This window comes from Mus musculus, chromosome 10 (genome assembly GCF_000001635.26).
Source record: "Mus musculus strain C57BL/6J chromosome 10, GRCm38.p6 C57BL/6J".
Lineage (NCBI taxonomy): Eukaryota > Metazoa > Chordata > Mammalia > Rodentia > Muridae > Mus > Mus musculus.
In genome coordinates this window covers 5,447,211-5,462,262 of record NC_000076.6, presented here as the reverse complement: position 1 = coordinate 5,462,262, position 15,052 = coordinate 5,447,211, and the positions used below count along the sequence as shown (strand labels likewise).

General features: G+C 41.0%; 1 protein-coding gene across 22 annotated transcripts in view; it reads left to right on the top strand.

Moving 5' to 3' along the window:
• The window catches only part of Syne1 (spectrin repeat containing, nuclear envelope 1), a 530,501-nt gene that overhangs the window by 88,430 nt on the left and 427,019 nt on the right, over positions 1 to 15,052 (top strand). For all 22 annotated transcript variants that reach the window (NM_001347732.1, NM_001347711.1, XM_017314047.2 and 19 more), the window contains one exon: positions 5,395 to 5,456. In NM_001347732.1, coding sequence (NP_001334661.1) covers positions 5,395 to 5,456 — 62 coding nt within the window. The remainder of the gene's footprint in view (positions 1 to 5,394; positions 5,457 to 15,052) is intronic.

Below are 15,052 nucleotides of genomic sequence, written 5' to 3'. Positions count from 1 at the left end.
CAGCAAAATCTTGCTAGTGTATGCTATGGTGTCAGCGTTTGGAGGCTGATTATGGGATGGATCCCCGGATATGGCAGTCTCTATATGGCCCATCCTTTTGTCTCAGCTCATCTCACCAGCCCCCCTTAATATTCTTAATATGGTATTCTTTTTATAAGGCATAGCAACTTCAACCCAAAATATATCTGTCTACTTATGTAATGCTTTGCCCTTTTTGGTGCTCTCAATATTAACTGTGACAGCGATTAAAGTAAGATCCATTTAGAAATTTACTATTTGACTTATAATTTTTATGAATCTTATAAACTGTGCTTATGCACATATTAAGTTCTTTATGACTCAGAAATATGTTCTTAAAGAATTTGTTCAACATGTTTTAATTATAATAAATACGTGTGGGGAATTGCAGGCTGGTATCCAGTCGAGCTGAGGTCTTAACCCCGATGGTCATATTTCACCTACATGACACGGTAGGCGTTCCTTCATGCTCCTGGAACTCCGGCCCCTGCCTAAGGTACCACCTCCCACAACCCCCACAAGAAAAGCATGGTCAGTAGTCATGTAAGCAATGGACCAAGCTTCTGACCTTCAAGCTAAACTCCTCCCCAGTTACCTAGGAACATTGAAGACCATAAAAAGGGGTGCTCAGCCCCTACCTCGCTCTCTTATTCCTTTGTTTCTTTACCTCTCACTTCTCTCACTTCTCTCTCCTATTCCCTTACTCTTTGTCTTCTTCTTTCCTCTCTCCTCTCTCTCCTCTCTCTCTCTCCTCTCTCTTCTCTCCTCTCTCCTCTCCTCTCTCTCCTCTCTCTCTCTCCCCCCCTCTCTCTCTCTGTCTCTCTTTCTCTCTCTCTTTCTCTTTTCTACCTTCTCTCTTTCCCCTGCATTTCTATAATAAAGCTCTTAAACCATAGACAGTCTCTGCTCCTTCGAGACCTGCAGTGCACTCTGGTCAGTGTTGGGAACTTCTTCCCCTATTGCCTCTGTCCTACAACCCTGGGGCTTTAGCAAGGTAGCTCCAGGGTCCCCGGTCAGGGGCTGCCCCTTTCTCCACGCCCTGCTGCATGGTCAGGCATGCTCACTCGGGGCCCAGTGGAAAAGCGCCTGGCAGTCTCCCCACCTCTGCCTGCCCAGAGTACAGGAACTCTGGCTGGACATGGCATGTTTTTCCTCTCAACTTTTCCCCAGCACCCCCCTCCTTTATTTTGTTCCCAACAAATATTTAAACAGTATAAAATACACACTGCTAGGATACAACAGCTGTCTATACACTCCTTTATGCTCCCTGAGAGACTGTCGGGAGTTCCTGTGCTTTGTCTGTCTGTCCCACTGCACAGTCAGCTTGTCCTGAGAGCAATCAAAACCTTTCTTTGCAAGTCTGTCCATTTTTTTGTTTCTTTGGTAGTGGGAGCAATGGAGAGGTAAAGATGGAACCCTGGGCATGTTGAGTAAGCCTGAGGTATATCCCCAGCGCATTCATTTGATTGTCTCTTTTGGATCACACAATGTCGAATCAATCAGACTTAACTTAGAGATGGAGATAGTAAGTGAAAACAGAAATTGTTTACAGAGTGTAGAGGATCAAAGAACCAAGGATGTCCTCCTCTGAGTGGTGGGCTGCTTCACTGAAAGGAATTAAGATCCATGCATGATGTAAAATATGTAGCTTTTTGTCTTTCTCAGTTTGCATCCCTTAAAATTGGTTTCCAAATCCATTTGTTTCCCTATATATTGGTTGTACTTTTCTTTATAGCTGAGTGATGTTTCATTGTGTTTGTACAAATGTGGATCCTAGCTTATGATATGTATGTACCCATGTGTAAGTGAGAGTAAAATCTAAACGTAATATTGAATGAGGAGAAGGGCTAGAGGGTCCAAAGGACATGCGGGACATGAAACAGAACAAGAGTCTGTGGTGAGGGAGGCCACCAGGGAAAAAGGGGAGTAGGGGGTGGTCAGCAGAGGAGTACAAAATACTCTGTTCCAAAATGTTCTAGTGGTATCTAACAGTAAGCTTTAGTTTCAAAAATACAAAATAAAGAAACAAGAGCTGATGCTAAAAAGAAGAAATAGGGAAGTAAACTGTAGTGGGAGATGAATTTAGTTTTTGTCAAGAGCAACATAGAAATATCCTATAATCATGTTTTGGACAGGTTTGAGTTTCTCTGCAGGGCTGTATTTCTTCTGCAATTTAAACCTTTTAGGCTGTTACTAGGAGATTTAATAACTGAGTCTGGAAGTGACTATTTGGTTTTTATGTTTAAAACTGACAATTTTGATGAAAGGGAAAGGTTTAAATGTTTTTTTTTTCTTTTAGGGAAATGGAAATAAAATTAGAAATTATTTACTGGTTGTGTGTGATGCACACATAAATGTGGACTTAGGGACTCAGGAATGTCTGTCTTTGTGTGCACAAGGTAAAAGGGAACTTTCAGATAGTTTGGTAATTGGATATATACCAGGATCAAAAAAATATTGGTGCCAAAAACATCTGTGCATTAGATTCACACACCTAGTGATTTAACCTCCTATGAGATTGATACAACCCAGGAGTGCAGCTCTCATGGTTACATGTTGGCACCACTCTGTTTATGATGCTCTACACAAGAATGTTATGCTTGCTTTAGAGCATCATTTGAAAGCTATGCCGTCCCGGTTTATGAAATGCTACACATCCTCAGCTAAATGAAAACTGTCACAGACGTTCTAAGTGTATACTCATAGATTTATAATAGTAGTTTTTATGTATTATGAAGCTCTGAATTCCACCAAACTTACAAATTAAGGTGACTTTGCTGCAACCTATATTTGTTTGTAGAGTCCAAAGGTCAGAGGTCAGACTAAAAACTACTCAACCATGAATTTATCTTACAGGTAACATTAGGTGAAATCAATACTTTAGTTGTTACAATGTTCTTGAGTAGCTGTATGAGGTTGCAGGACCTGATTTCTTTGGAGTCTAAAACATAACTCTGCCACAGGGTGACTTGGCTAAATACTTCACACCACGTGCTTCAATTTTCTTTTCTATAAACTAGGAATTATGATGAATTTGGTTACATGTTGGCTGTTAAAACTGAGTGAGTGTGTGTGTGTGTGTGTGTGTGTGTGTGTGTGTGTGTGTGAGAGAGAGAGAGAGAGAGAGAGAGAGAGAGAGAGAGAGAGAGAGAGAGAGAGATGGAGATGACTCAGAGCTCTTGTGTGCAAGCAGGAGGACTAGTTCTAATCTTCACCACCCATGGAAAAGCCAGGCATGGCCTGGTGCCCCTGTAACCAGTATTGGGAATCAGAAACAGTGGCATCCCAGGAGTTTGCTGGCCAGCTGGCCTAGCCAAAATGTGAACTTCAAGTTTACCATTGTGAACCTTCTCTGAGTGACCTTGACTCAGAAAATAAGACAGAGACTGAAGGGGAAGGACATGTGACATCATTCTTCAACTTTAGAATGCACACATGGATATTTATCATCCACACGTGCATAAACCACATATATACATCAAATGCACACATTCAATGAGTAAATTCATTCATTAATATATATTATATATGGCAACTATATATATGATAAATCATATAAATATATACCAATGTCTGATACATAGGGATTTTGCCTACTGAAATAATGGTTATATAATGAACTTCAAAGTTAAAACAAAAAGCATTTTGAAAATATATTAAGTATAGTGGCATTCTGTAAACATTACAGATACATCCAAAGTTTCTGCATGTTAAGAGGTTTTATTATTTACTTCCATATTTTCTTGCTCATTTCTTCCAACATTTGATAATGTTTAGGTTCTAGTGCACACAGCCCACCATTCTGAGGAGATGAAGCCAAGGATGGTCAGAATCAGAGATGTAGCTTTGAGCATCATCCTTCAAACAGGGGGAGGCAGTGGTGGGGGCAAGATTGTGTCTGCCCATCAGTGTTCTGCCACACAATGCCTAGCATAGTGGTCTACAAAGCTGGTATCCGGGGATTAGCCAGTTAGCTGAGCTACTTTTTCTTTCTAGAGGAGTATGATGTGTCCTCTCTTAGAGGGTTGTCATCTCCAAACCTTCAGTGCCTTCCTCGACACTGGTCTTTTCCTCCTCTATTAGTTTTTCTTTGCATAACAAATCACCACACACCTGGCAATGGGAAGCCATATACATTTATTGTCTCCACATTTCTGTGGGTCAGGAGTCTGTGAACAGCTCACTGGCATTGGCTCCAGGTCACCCAGGCTACAGGATGTCTGCTGGGGATCATTCTCATCCAAAGACCCCTCCAGGAAGGATCCACTTTAAACCTTGTCTGCCTCCTTAGCTCTCTTCACTTCCTTATGTTTGTAAGCCTGGGGGCTCAGATTCTCACAGGTTGGTGGCTCCATTCCTAAAGGGGGCTTCAGTTCCCTGCTATTACCCTACTCTACATAGAGTTTATAACGTGGCCTGTGGGTCTCCAAAGCCTGGAGGAAAACCCCTCACTCCAGCCAGCAATTTAAAGTGGCATCATAAGGTTGGTATGCCACCACTCTGTCATACTTTGTGAGCTAGATACAAGTCACAGGCTCTGCTCACACTCCAGCGTGAGCAGCAGCGGGCAGGAGGGGGCAGAGAGTCCTTCATGCAGCTCTATCGAATGTTTTCCTGGGTGACTCGCTCCTTGCATCTGCCCTTTTTGCCCATGTCCACCTCTATGTTCCACCAGACACTTCATTCGTTCATGCCTTTCTACCCTTCCCTCCTCTCCTAGCTTGGACTCTATCTTCTAGCATAGAATTTGGTGCTTAGTAGATCTCAGTGAATTGTTACTTCTAACAGATTTGTTGTGGGTAACTCATTTATAAACTTCTCATGAGTGAATGAGGCTAAACACAGGGCTCGCCTACACACATGTAAGGCACTTGCTAATAATTATTAAAATAATATTTTAGTGGTGATTTGATAATTTCATACAATGTACTTTATGTCTACCTCTTTCAAGTATTCCCAGATTTGCTCCACCTCCCTAAGTCTAATTGGTGGTGTTCAAATCCTCTTAGGGAAGAGCTGACCTAGAGCAAGGCCAGCCTAGGAGGGAATTTACCCTTATGGGAAACAGACACTTGCCCTGCATCTTTAAATGTCAATAGCTCTTTACCTAAGGCATGGGACTTCATGCCCACTGCTTCTACTTCATGCTGGAATTTTCTCTGACTTGAGCTTTCTAACAACTTCTAAATGATGTGTCTAGTTGTTTATAAAGAGAGAGTTGTGCTGAACCTTCAAGACAACTCAATTTAAGTTGAGTTAGAAGATAAAATAGTTTTATGATCTCTTCTAGAGGTGTATAACCAGCATTTGGTGACATAACTACTTTGTAACCTATCAGATCATCTAACCAAACATATTTTTTATTCTGCCTTCTAGATGAACAAGAGATTGTACAGAAACGTACCTTCACAAAATGGATCAATTCCCATCTGGCCAAGGTAACAAAATGACCTAGAGTTAGAGGTTCACATAATTGGAGCCAATAACCATATGCATCTCTGTCTTTTATTTTCTTGCTTGTTCAATCTTTAATTTTTATTTTTGGAAGAGAGCATCTTTATACATCAAAAAGCAATATCATCCTAAATTCAAAACGACATAGGGCCACGTTTTGTGGTTTCATTTGATAAATATGAGCAGGATTTTTACACACAGACACATGTGTACGGCTCGGTGGTTCTTTTCATTTACAGGGCCCAGAAGGAGAAAGGGAGCCTGTGGCAGGGTGCACTACCCACCCTTTGCCAGTGAGAAAATTCAAAGGAGATAAACCAGCATCCTGTTGAGCAGTGCACACCCAGCCTGGGCATGCACTGGACTGCTGAGATAGAAGCCTCATGCCTTTTAACTTAAACAAGGGTCCTGGGTGTTGGGCGAGGCAGACAGTGGCACAGAGCACTAACATCTCACCACTGCATTTTTACATACCATTTTATGGAACTCTGTCTTAATGAGGCTCCCAAAGACGTCATTATAAAGGGAGGTGGTAGCCACCATTACCAATCAGTGGTATTGGTGGGATTATGGGTTGGCTAGATGCTCCCTAATTATGGTGTTTGGTTATCACCTCTGGAAGGAAATGAGTTGACAACTGGTCAAGAGATGCTATTTTGTGTAACTTGTATGAACTTTGACAAAATGATCCACTCAGTTGTTGCTTCTACAGTACTGTGTGTTGCGTAGAGGGAAGATTCCTGTGCATTTTCGTTTGATTGTATCCATTCAGTTAAAACAGACAGGAGCGAGGAATGGTCTGCACCGTGCGAGGGGCTTTATCTGAGAAGGTCCAGCTCTGCTTTCCCTGGGAGATTTGATGGAAGTGAAACCTAGGTAGCAGGACACTAGAAACACTGAAATCCTCCATGAGTGTCTACATTAGGTTGGTAGGTGACCATGAGTCCACATGTGATACTGTCTTTGAGTATAAATGATAATATGAAATGACTTTTAACCTTAGTGTGTCACAGTAAAATTATTCCCCTATGCAGATCGACAAAAATGAAACAAAACAAAACAAAATAAAACAACCTTGAGACATTTGATATATATGTGTGTATATTCAATTGTCAGGACAATTGTCTGAAGCCAGCTAATGATTTTCTTTGGAAAGTGGTGTCCGCAGTACATAAGGTAATTCTCCCTGGCAGATATCTTCTGTTGTGGCTTAAGTCTCAAATATTTCTCAAGGTCCAGTGGCTTCAACAATAAGTGTTACTGTCCCACAGTTTAGGGGATCAAAGTCAGAAGATTCAGTTTTTGTGGGCTTTTTTGTTTGTTTCTGGTTTTGTTTTCATAAAGGTCTTTCTGACTTGCTGTCTGCTGCCTTCTTCTAGTATCCTCACAGGAGTGAAAGGGAAAGAGCTCTGGTCTCTCTTCTTCCTAGAATGACCTGTTAGTATCTTCACAGAATCCCACCTTGTGACTGACTCTGTGGTGTGTGTGTGTGTGTGTGTGTGTGTGTGTGTGTGTCTGTCTGTCTGTGTCTGTGTGGTGTGTGTAGTATGTGTGTGTCTGTCTGTCTGTGTCTGTGTGGTGTGTGTAGTATGTGTGTGGTGTGTGTGTGTGTGTGGTATGTGTGTGGTGTGTGTGTGTGTGTGGTATGTGTGTGTGGTGTGTGTGTGTGTGGTGTGTGTATGTGGTGTGTATGTGGTATGTGCATGTGGTGTGTGTGTATGGTTTGTGGTGTGTGTGTGTTTATGGTATGTGGTGTGTGTGTGCATTTGGTGTGGTATGTGTGTGGTATGTGTATGGTGTGTGTGTGTGTGTAGAATGTCTGTATTACATGAGTGTCTGTGCGTACATCTGGAGGTCAGAAGCTGATATGGCCCTCCTCCATCACTCTCCCTATTATTTTTCAGACAGGACCTCTCACCAATCCTGGAGTTCACTGGTTCAGACTACATGAACACCTGTCTCTGTTTAAAGGTGTGCTCTGCCATGCCTGCTAAGAATCCAACTCAGGGTCTCATGATTAAGAAGCCAGCACCTTATGCTGAGTCCCTCTGTACCAGGAAGAGGGATTTTAATGGATATTATATTTGTATTTTTGCCTGCTTTCTTCAGTTGCAATCCTAAAAATTACTTATAATTAAATAATCAATTCTGTTACTGATGGCAGGCATTCCATTCTGCCATGACAAGTTTTTATTAATATTATGACATGAGTTATGAAGATATGGCATGTATACAAGCATGTATGCAACATGGCTTTTGGAAACATAATTTTACAAACCCATATATCTTAATGAAATGGAGGAAAAATCTAAGAATTTTCTGTGTATAATTTTATTCCATTTTTAGAACATAGCTATAAATTATTCAAAATTTTATATACAAGTATACATTTCTTTTGTTTGCTTTGGGCTCCGTCCTTCTGCAATTATCTGACCCACTGGAAACCACAAGTGGTCGGTGTCATGTAATACACTACACATGTAATACATATAATATCATCTTAAGATACACTAGCAAGTGCTTTCATGAAATTGATTGTTTCTTTCCAAGGTGAGACTCCTGTTTTAAGTGAGAAAACTGTAATTCTCTTTTTAATAATATGATAAAAATAGGTATATCACTCTATTCTCTAATTCTTCTAATTAAAGGAAGTGGGTTTTGTCATCATTACACAGATAGCTATGTCTACAGATAAGGTATTCCAGCCCAGGTTTCAGATTTGCACTTAGCTTGTTAGCATGCATTGTGAGTTCTGATTTCACATTGTAGTAGTGCTGCCTGCTGAGCACACATTACTGATAATGGAGCCTCAGCCAATTGATATTTTATTATACTTTATTCTCACAGCAACCAAGTGTGCTATTTCCATTAATTTACAGGCAAAGTACTTGAAGCTTAACATTAATTAATAATCTTAGCAATTCAGCAAATGACAAAGCTGGGGTTTATCCCATGACTCCCTAATGTGAACCTAACTGGTTAGGTTAGTTCTGGGAAGGAAACTCCATAGGGAGAATGGCTTGCCCAACAGCTACTGCTGAATCTCCCAAAGCCCAAGGTCAAAGTGCTGGGAGACTGGTCCACAGGACTACTGTCTTCCTGGCTTATGGGGCTGCAGTTCTTCTATCTTCATCTGGCTTTGGTCCCCTTTCTCCCATTCTAATGATGCTCATTAATCTCCTCCCTCCATGATCTCATCTTCATCATCTCCAGAACTCCACCTCTACCTGCTTCCACATGGAAGAGTCAAGCAGTGACTACTTTCTCTAGTTACCCATCCATTCAGTGTGTACTAGGCATCAACTAGACTAGGAATTATGGATACAGTGATATGGGCCTAATAACAGGATGGACAGATAACTGCAGTCAATTGTGTACAGTGTCTAGGGACATGTGAAGGCAGTCAGTGAAGTGCATGCCTGAGTTCAGACCCCCCACCCAGAGCCTGTGTTAAAAAGCTGGTCAAGGGCTAGAGAGATGGTTTAGTGGTTAAGAGCACCGACTGCTCTTCCAGTGGTCCTGAGTTCAATTCCCAGCAACCACATGGTGGCTCATAACCATCTCTAATGGAATCTGATGCCCTCTTCTGGTATGTTTAAAGAGAGCAATGGTGTACTCATATACATAAAATCAATAAAAAAATCTTTAAAACAAACAAACAAACAAAAAACCAGTCACACTAAATGATTGTAACGTCAGAGACAAGTAGATCCCTAGAACTCACTGGTTCAGTGAGCTTCAAGGTTTACCAAGAGACCTTTCTCAAGAATTAGGAAGATGGAAGTGAGTAAAGAGACTGCTATCAACCTCTGGTATATACATAGGCCTGCATGCACCTGTGCATACATGCAAGCTAAGTGTGTGCTTACACACACACACACACACACACACACACACACACACACACACACTTGTTTACAGAGAAAATAGGAAATGAATCATGTCAATTCTAGATCCAGAAGTTCCAGCAATCCTCTGAGACTTGGGAAAGAATCTCCTCGCCTCTGTCTAACTTTTGATCGTGAATGTCTGGACTCGCAACACTGCAGTCTTCGCCTCTGTGCTTAGCACGCTCTACGCAGCAATTCTCTCTTCATCTGAAGATACTGGTCACACTGGATGCTAAGTACTGCATTTTGACTTGATGAGCTCCGTAAGATACTATTTCTAGATACAGTAGTATCTGGGAGTCAAGGTTTTGAAGTGCATTGTAAGGAATAGCTATGTCATGCATTGGGAATCTATTAAGAGCACCAAGTTCAACTCAGTTATTCCTTTGAAGGGAGCAGTTAGGGTTTCCAGGTTAAAGATCTATAGACGTATGCTAAGTGATGTTTTCATATGAAAATCGATTTAATGGCTGCTCTAATTTTCCCAGTTATCTTCTTGCCAACAACATATTACCTGAAAATGCTTCCTTAATGGACTCTTGGTCTCCTCCCTTTCCTTGCACACTCCTGTGGACCTGTTCGTAAACCAATACAAGAAGCTGACATAGGGGGTCAAGAGGATGCCCAAATACAACCCCCTCTTTGCTTGTTTTCTTAACGCTACAGTAGCTACAAAAGGTCATGAATATGTTAAGTAGCCTGTTTTTAGTACTTCTGCAATGTTTGCACAAATCAAAATATCACTTCATACACTGTAACCTTTAGTTGTTAAATAGACCTTCATAAATCTGGAGGAGTTGAATTGAAATTAGTTATTTTCTAATATGCAATTAAGTGATTAGAAAAGACACCCATTTGAAGCTACATCTCGTTCATTACCTTGCGACCTGTTAGGGTATTGATAATGAGGGTGCAGAGCTCACAGGGTTTATGGAGATTAGAATTACATTGATAAAGTTTGTCATAGTTTCTTCTTTAAAACGGTGTCATGTTCACATACCGACAGGTATTTGGAATGTTATTTAACAGCCAAGATGATATTCTCGGTCCTGAAAGTGAAACCATGAAAAAGAGAGAAAAATAATTTCTGTTTGAAGTGTGGGTAGCTACAGGTGACTGTGGATACGTTTTTTAAATTAAGCCAGTACAACTTGTGGATGGATCAGCAACCGGATATGTTCACTAGAGAGGTGTCAAGTACAACACTATATACTATAGAGAGGAAATAAATGAGGGCATGTATTGGCTCTGTGCAAAACATGTAGAAAACATTTTATTGTTCAAAAAAAAAATTCCTTAGCAGAGCTTGGCAGTAGGGACCCGTGTTTGATGTTGAATGAAATAATCAAGGAAGTGGAAATGGTTATGTTCTCCATTAGAGGAAATGAAATAGAATGGAAGTAACTTCCCATTTGTGCTACAGAAGTGGGAAATAGCAGCAGGAGCCCTTCCATAAAAACACTGAATGAGGAGCAGATGCATACAAAGTATTTGAATTACTTCACCTTGTTTGTGGAGCTATTGGCAATGCCTATTTTATTTTCAGAGTGAAATGGCAAGGTCTTTTAGATAGTATGTTAATTTTGGTCAGTTCTGCCTGTGGGGGATCATCACAGTCTTGATTAATCTGGGCCAAGACTAGCTTGGCACTTTGTTAAATTGTGGTGTAGTGGGCTCTTGGCCGACCCTTCCAGAGGTAACTCACCAGACATCTGCCAGTTAACCTCTCTTCCCTTTCCGCTCTTTCTCTTTGTTCCTGTTGTTTTAGATATTGTCCCACCCTGCAGATAACCATCAGGAAATGGGAGCTCCCTATGCTAGCTGTGGGATGGGAAACATCCCCATGGGCTCCCTTAGTTTATCTTCCTACCTAAGCCATATATAAGTCATCCAGAGTAGCTTGTCTGTTCCTGGGTCTGAGGGACCACGTTCTGCACAGATGAATCAGGGATACACAGAACGAGACTAGAGTCATCCCTTTTCTTCATACCTCCCAACACCTTGTGCAAAAAGCAGAACTGTGAACATACCAGGCCATGATCTTGCGCCATGCTTAGCAACCCTTGACACTATAGTATGTGTACCACCCAAAGAAGGTGGGCATCTGTAACATGAGCTTCCCCTTAGACATGTTCTAGTCCAGCTTTACTGACATCACTAAATATCCAATAATCACTAATATTAACCATAGGATATGCATTCATTATCTCGAAGTGACAGGCCATAGCATTTCATAGCATAATAAAATATTTGATCAACTCTTGGCCCATGAATAACAAAGCCCTTAGTTGGCCAAATCAAGAATGGTAAATGACAACAGGATTAGACCTGGAAGTTGACAGGAGATATGTGTGTGTCTGTGTATATATATATATATATATATACACACACACACATATTTGTATGTATGTAAATGTGTATATATGTATATACATATATGTATATATGTACATATTCATATATATATGTGTGTATATGTGTGTATGTGTGTGTGTGTGTGTGTATTGGTCTTTACATTGTAAATGACTAAATTCCTAATGCTGAAACTCTATTTTATAACAGTGTAACATTTATCAATAGGGACTCTGAGATTCTATGAGATATGCAGTGTTACTTTTCTGTGGCTGTAATAAGATGCCATGACTAGAAGCAACTTAAGGAGGAAAGCTTATTTTAGTCTGTGGATGCTGATGGCAGGGAGGCATGGGAGTAGGTGGCTAGAGTAGGAAGCTGAGAGCTCGCACCTCAGGCACACCCAGGAAATAGAGTGAACTGAAAGTGAGTTAATGTTACAAACTCTCAAATCCACACCCAGTGGTGTGTGCCCTCCAAGAACCCTTCACACCCTAAAATCTCCAATCATCCCAAACACACCACCATCAGGAAGCCAAGTATTCAAATACATGGGCCCGTGGGAGATATTCCTCATCCAAACCACAAACTTTACTAATGAATGGATAGCATTCTAGAGTCATGCTTGAAATAGATTTCTCTCCTTCTACTTGACAACCACTATAAAAAAATTGAGAGTGGTTTCTTCCTCAAGAAGTTGGTAATAGAATTACCATGTAATGCAGCAATTCTGTTGCTGGGCTTATAACTAAAGAATTGAAAATTAAAGGGCCAGGAAGTATCATTATATATATATATATTATATATATATATATCTTGCTCATGGCAAGAATTTGCAAATGTGGCTAGAAGGTTGAAGCAACACAGTATTCACTGATAGAGGAATAGGTTTACAGAATGTGGTAGATGCCACAATGGGATCTTATTCAGTGGAAGAAAAAGGAGGGGATTCTACCATTTGCTACAGGGTAAAGGAACTTTGAGGACACTATGCTAAGTGAAATAAGCAGTTACAAGCATTTCATTACACTGCTTATATGAGGTACCAAGAGGAGTCAAAACCTTTAAAAAGGAACTGGAGGTGGATGTCAGGGGCTGAGAGAAGGAAAGAAAACTGCAGTTACTTAATGGGTTTAGAGTTTCAGCTTTGCAGGATGAAGATAGAGTTGGAGACTGATAGAGCACTCCTGTGGAAATATCTAATGACTGAACTATACTCTTAAGGTGGTGAATATTAGGTTATGAATATTTTAGCATAGCTATAATTTTAATAATTAAACTAGTATAAAGACACAATCTGGATCCTCTGACCATGTATAGTCCCATCTTATAGAAGTCACTCACTCAAATGTCACCATCCAACAGGAAGGGAGAAGTGTCACAAATATAAATTGCCACATCCAAAACAATGCTTCCCGATCAAGATATAGTAGCAAGAGAACAAAATTGAGTTTTGAAGATTTGCCCCAAAGGAGATGTTATTGAAAGGACTCCAGGTGTCTCCGCCTAAGAAGGAGATATGCTGACCGGGCAGGAAAGGGTTAATTTGGCACTTCTCAGGCTTGCTCTGCCTGCCCCAGCCCTGCTCAGGATTTTAAAAAAAGTTTTGTGAGTTTTCCCCTTTTTGATTAGAGTCTGGGAGCTGAGACCTTGCACTTTTATATTGTTTCTGTGTCAGGGCCTCAGACATGCTATCCTGCTGTGCTCAGGTCATTGCATAGAGACAGCATGGTTTTGGGGAACCACCTTTACATACACAAACTCACTGCACACTCCTACACTCCCACTAGCACATACACCTGACTTATACACTTGTATAAATAAAAACAAATCTTTTTAAAAGGAGGAAGACATTTGAGCTCCTTACAGTCTAAAGAAAAAGGCAGTGGTCCTTGTTACAAAGCGTCTCAGGCTACTGTGGCTAAGCAAGGCAGACAGGTAGAAATAGAGAACCACGCCCTGGCTCCCCCTCTTCAGTGAGTGCCTTCCTCTCAGCCACAGAGATCTCAGCATGTTCTCTGAGTTTCTAGACATGTCAGAGGGCAGGAAATCCTGTTAGGGCCACATCATAGGACATATATTTTATTTGAGGAAACTTCTAGAAGGAATGACACAGAAGGAAAGTACCTCATTTTTGGTGCAATGAAGAGGTCCACGTTTGAACACCTCAGACTAGGCAGAAAAATGTTCTGTTTCCACTAAATATGGGATTGCTAAGACCAAGGGGAACTCTGATAAGTAAGAATTCTAAATATTCTACAGAAAGGAGACAGCTTAGCCTAAGTATGAACATGAAAAGTGCTTGACACATTCTACTCAGCTCTTGAAAGGCAGTGGGAGCAGAACCCCAGTCTCTACTTTCTGCCAAGTCAGGCTCCAGTCAATTATCCTCATTGCTGTCCGCCCTTTGGCTTACAGCCCTGGGAGCCAAGTGTGCCCAAAGAAGCCATATTGTTGTCATATCTGTACATGTCACTCCAGAGATGCTTCAGCTACAAGATTTCATATCTGAATGTCTCCTGAAAAAATGAATTGCTATGGTCATTAAAGTTATTATGTGCTGTGTGGAAATAATACTTGATACAAAATGGTATTTCTTTTTAATTCTGTGGTGCTTTTTGATATATATATGTGTGTGTGTGTGTGTGTGTGTGTGTGTGTGTGTGTGTATATATATATATATATATATCACCCAAGACTTATCTTCATTCACTGAGATACTCAAGTAAGCAGCCAGAAACATACATAAAGTGTCTGTCATATTCTTGATAGTACTTGAGGGAGCTCTCTCTCTCCTGGAAGGATTCAAGAGTCATGTCTATGCAGACAATTTTGTGAAGAGCAAGGGGCCCAGTTGAATATGACCACAGTTGGGAGGAAAGGAGAGAAGAGAGGGAAAGGAAGATGGAGAGAAAGCAAGGGAGGGAAAGGAAAAGGAAAAGGAAAAGAGGAAGAGGAGGGAGAATAAGAAAAGAAGGAAGAAGAGCAAAAGAAGGGGAGGGAGGAAGGTTGTCAGTTGGGCTGGCTGGTCACAGAGGTTGTGGGTCAAGGGCAGAATGGTGTCAGCAAGGCTAGGCAGAGGCCAGTGGCCTGAAGATCTGCCCAGCAGCCACTGTTGATTATTCCAAAGGCCAGTTTTAGGTGTACCATGAAGCACTGTGCTCCAAAGAAGCAGAGAGCTGTGTGTGTGCAGTGACAGTGTGTGTGTTCATGCATGTTATAATCTATACATGATATCACATGCATGTTGTCAGCCATGTATGTTATCATATATGCACGTTGTCAGTCATGTATGCTATATCATCTACACATAATATCACCCATGCATGTCATCTAAC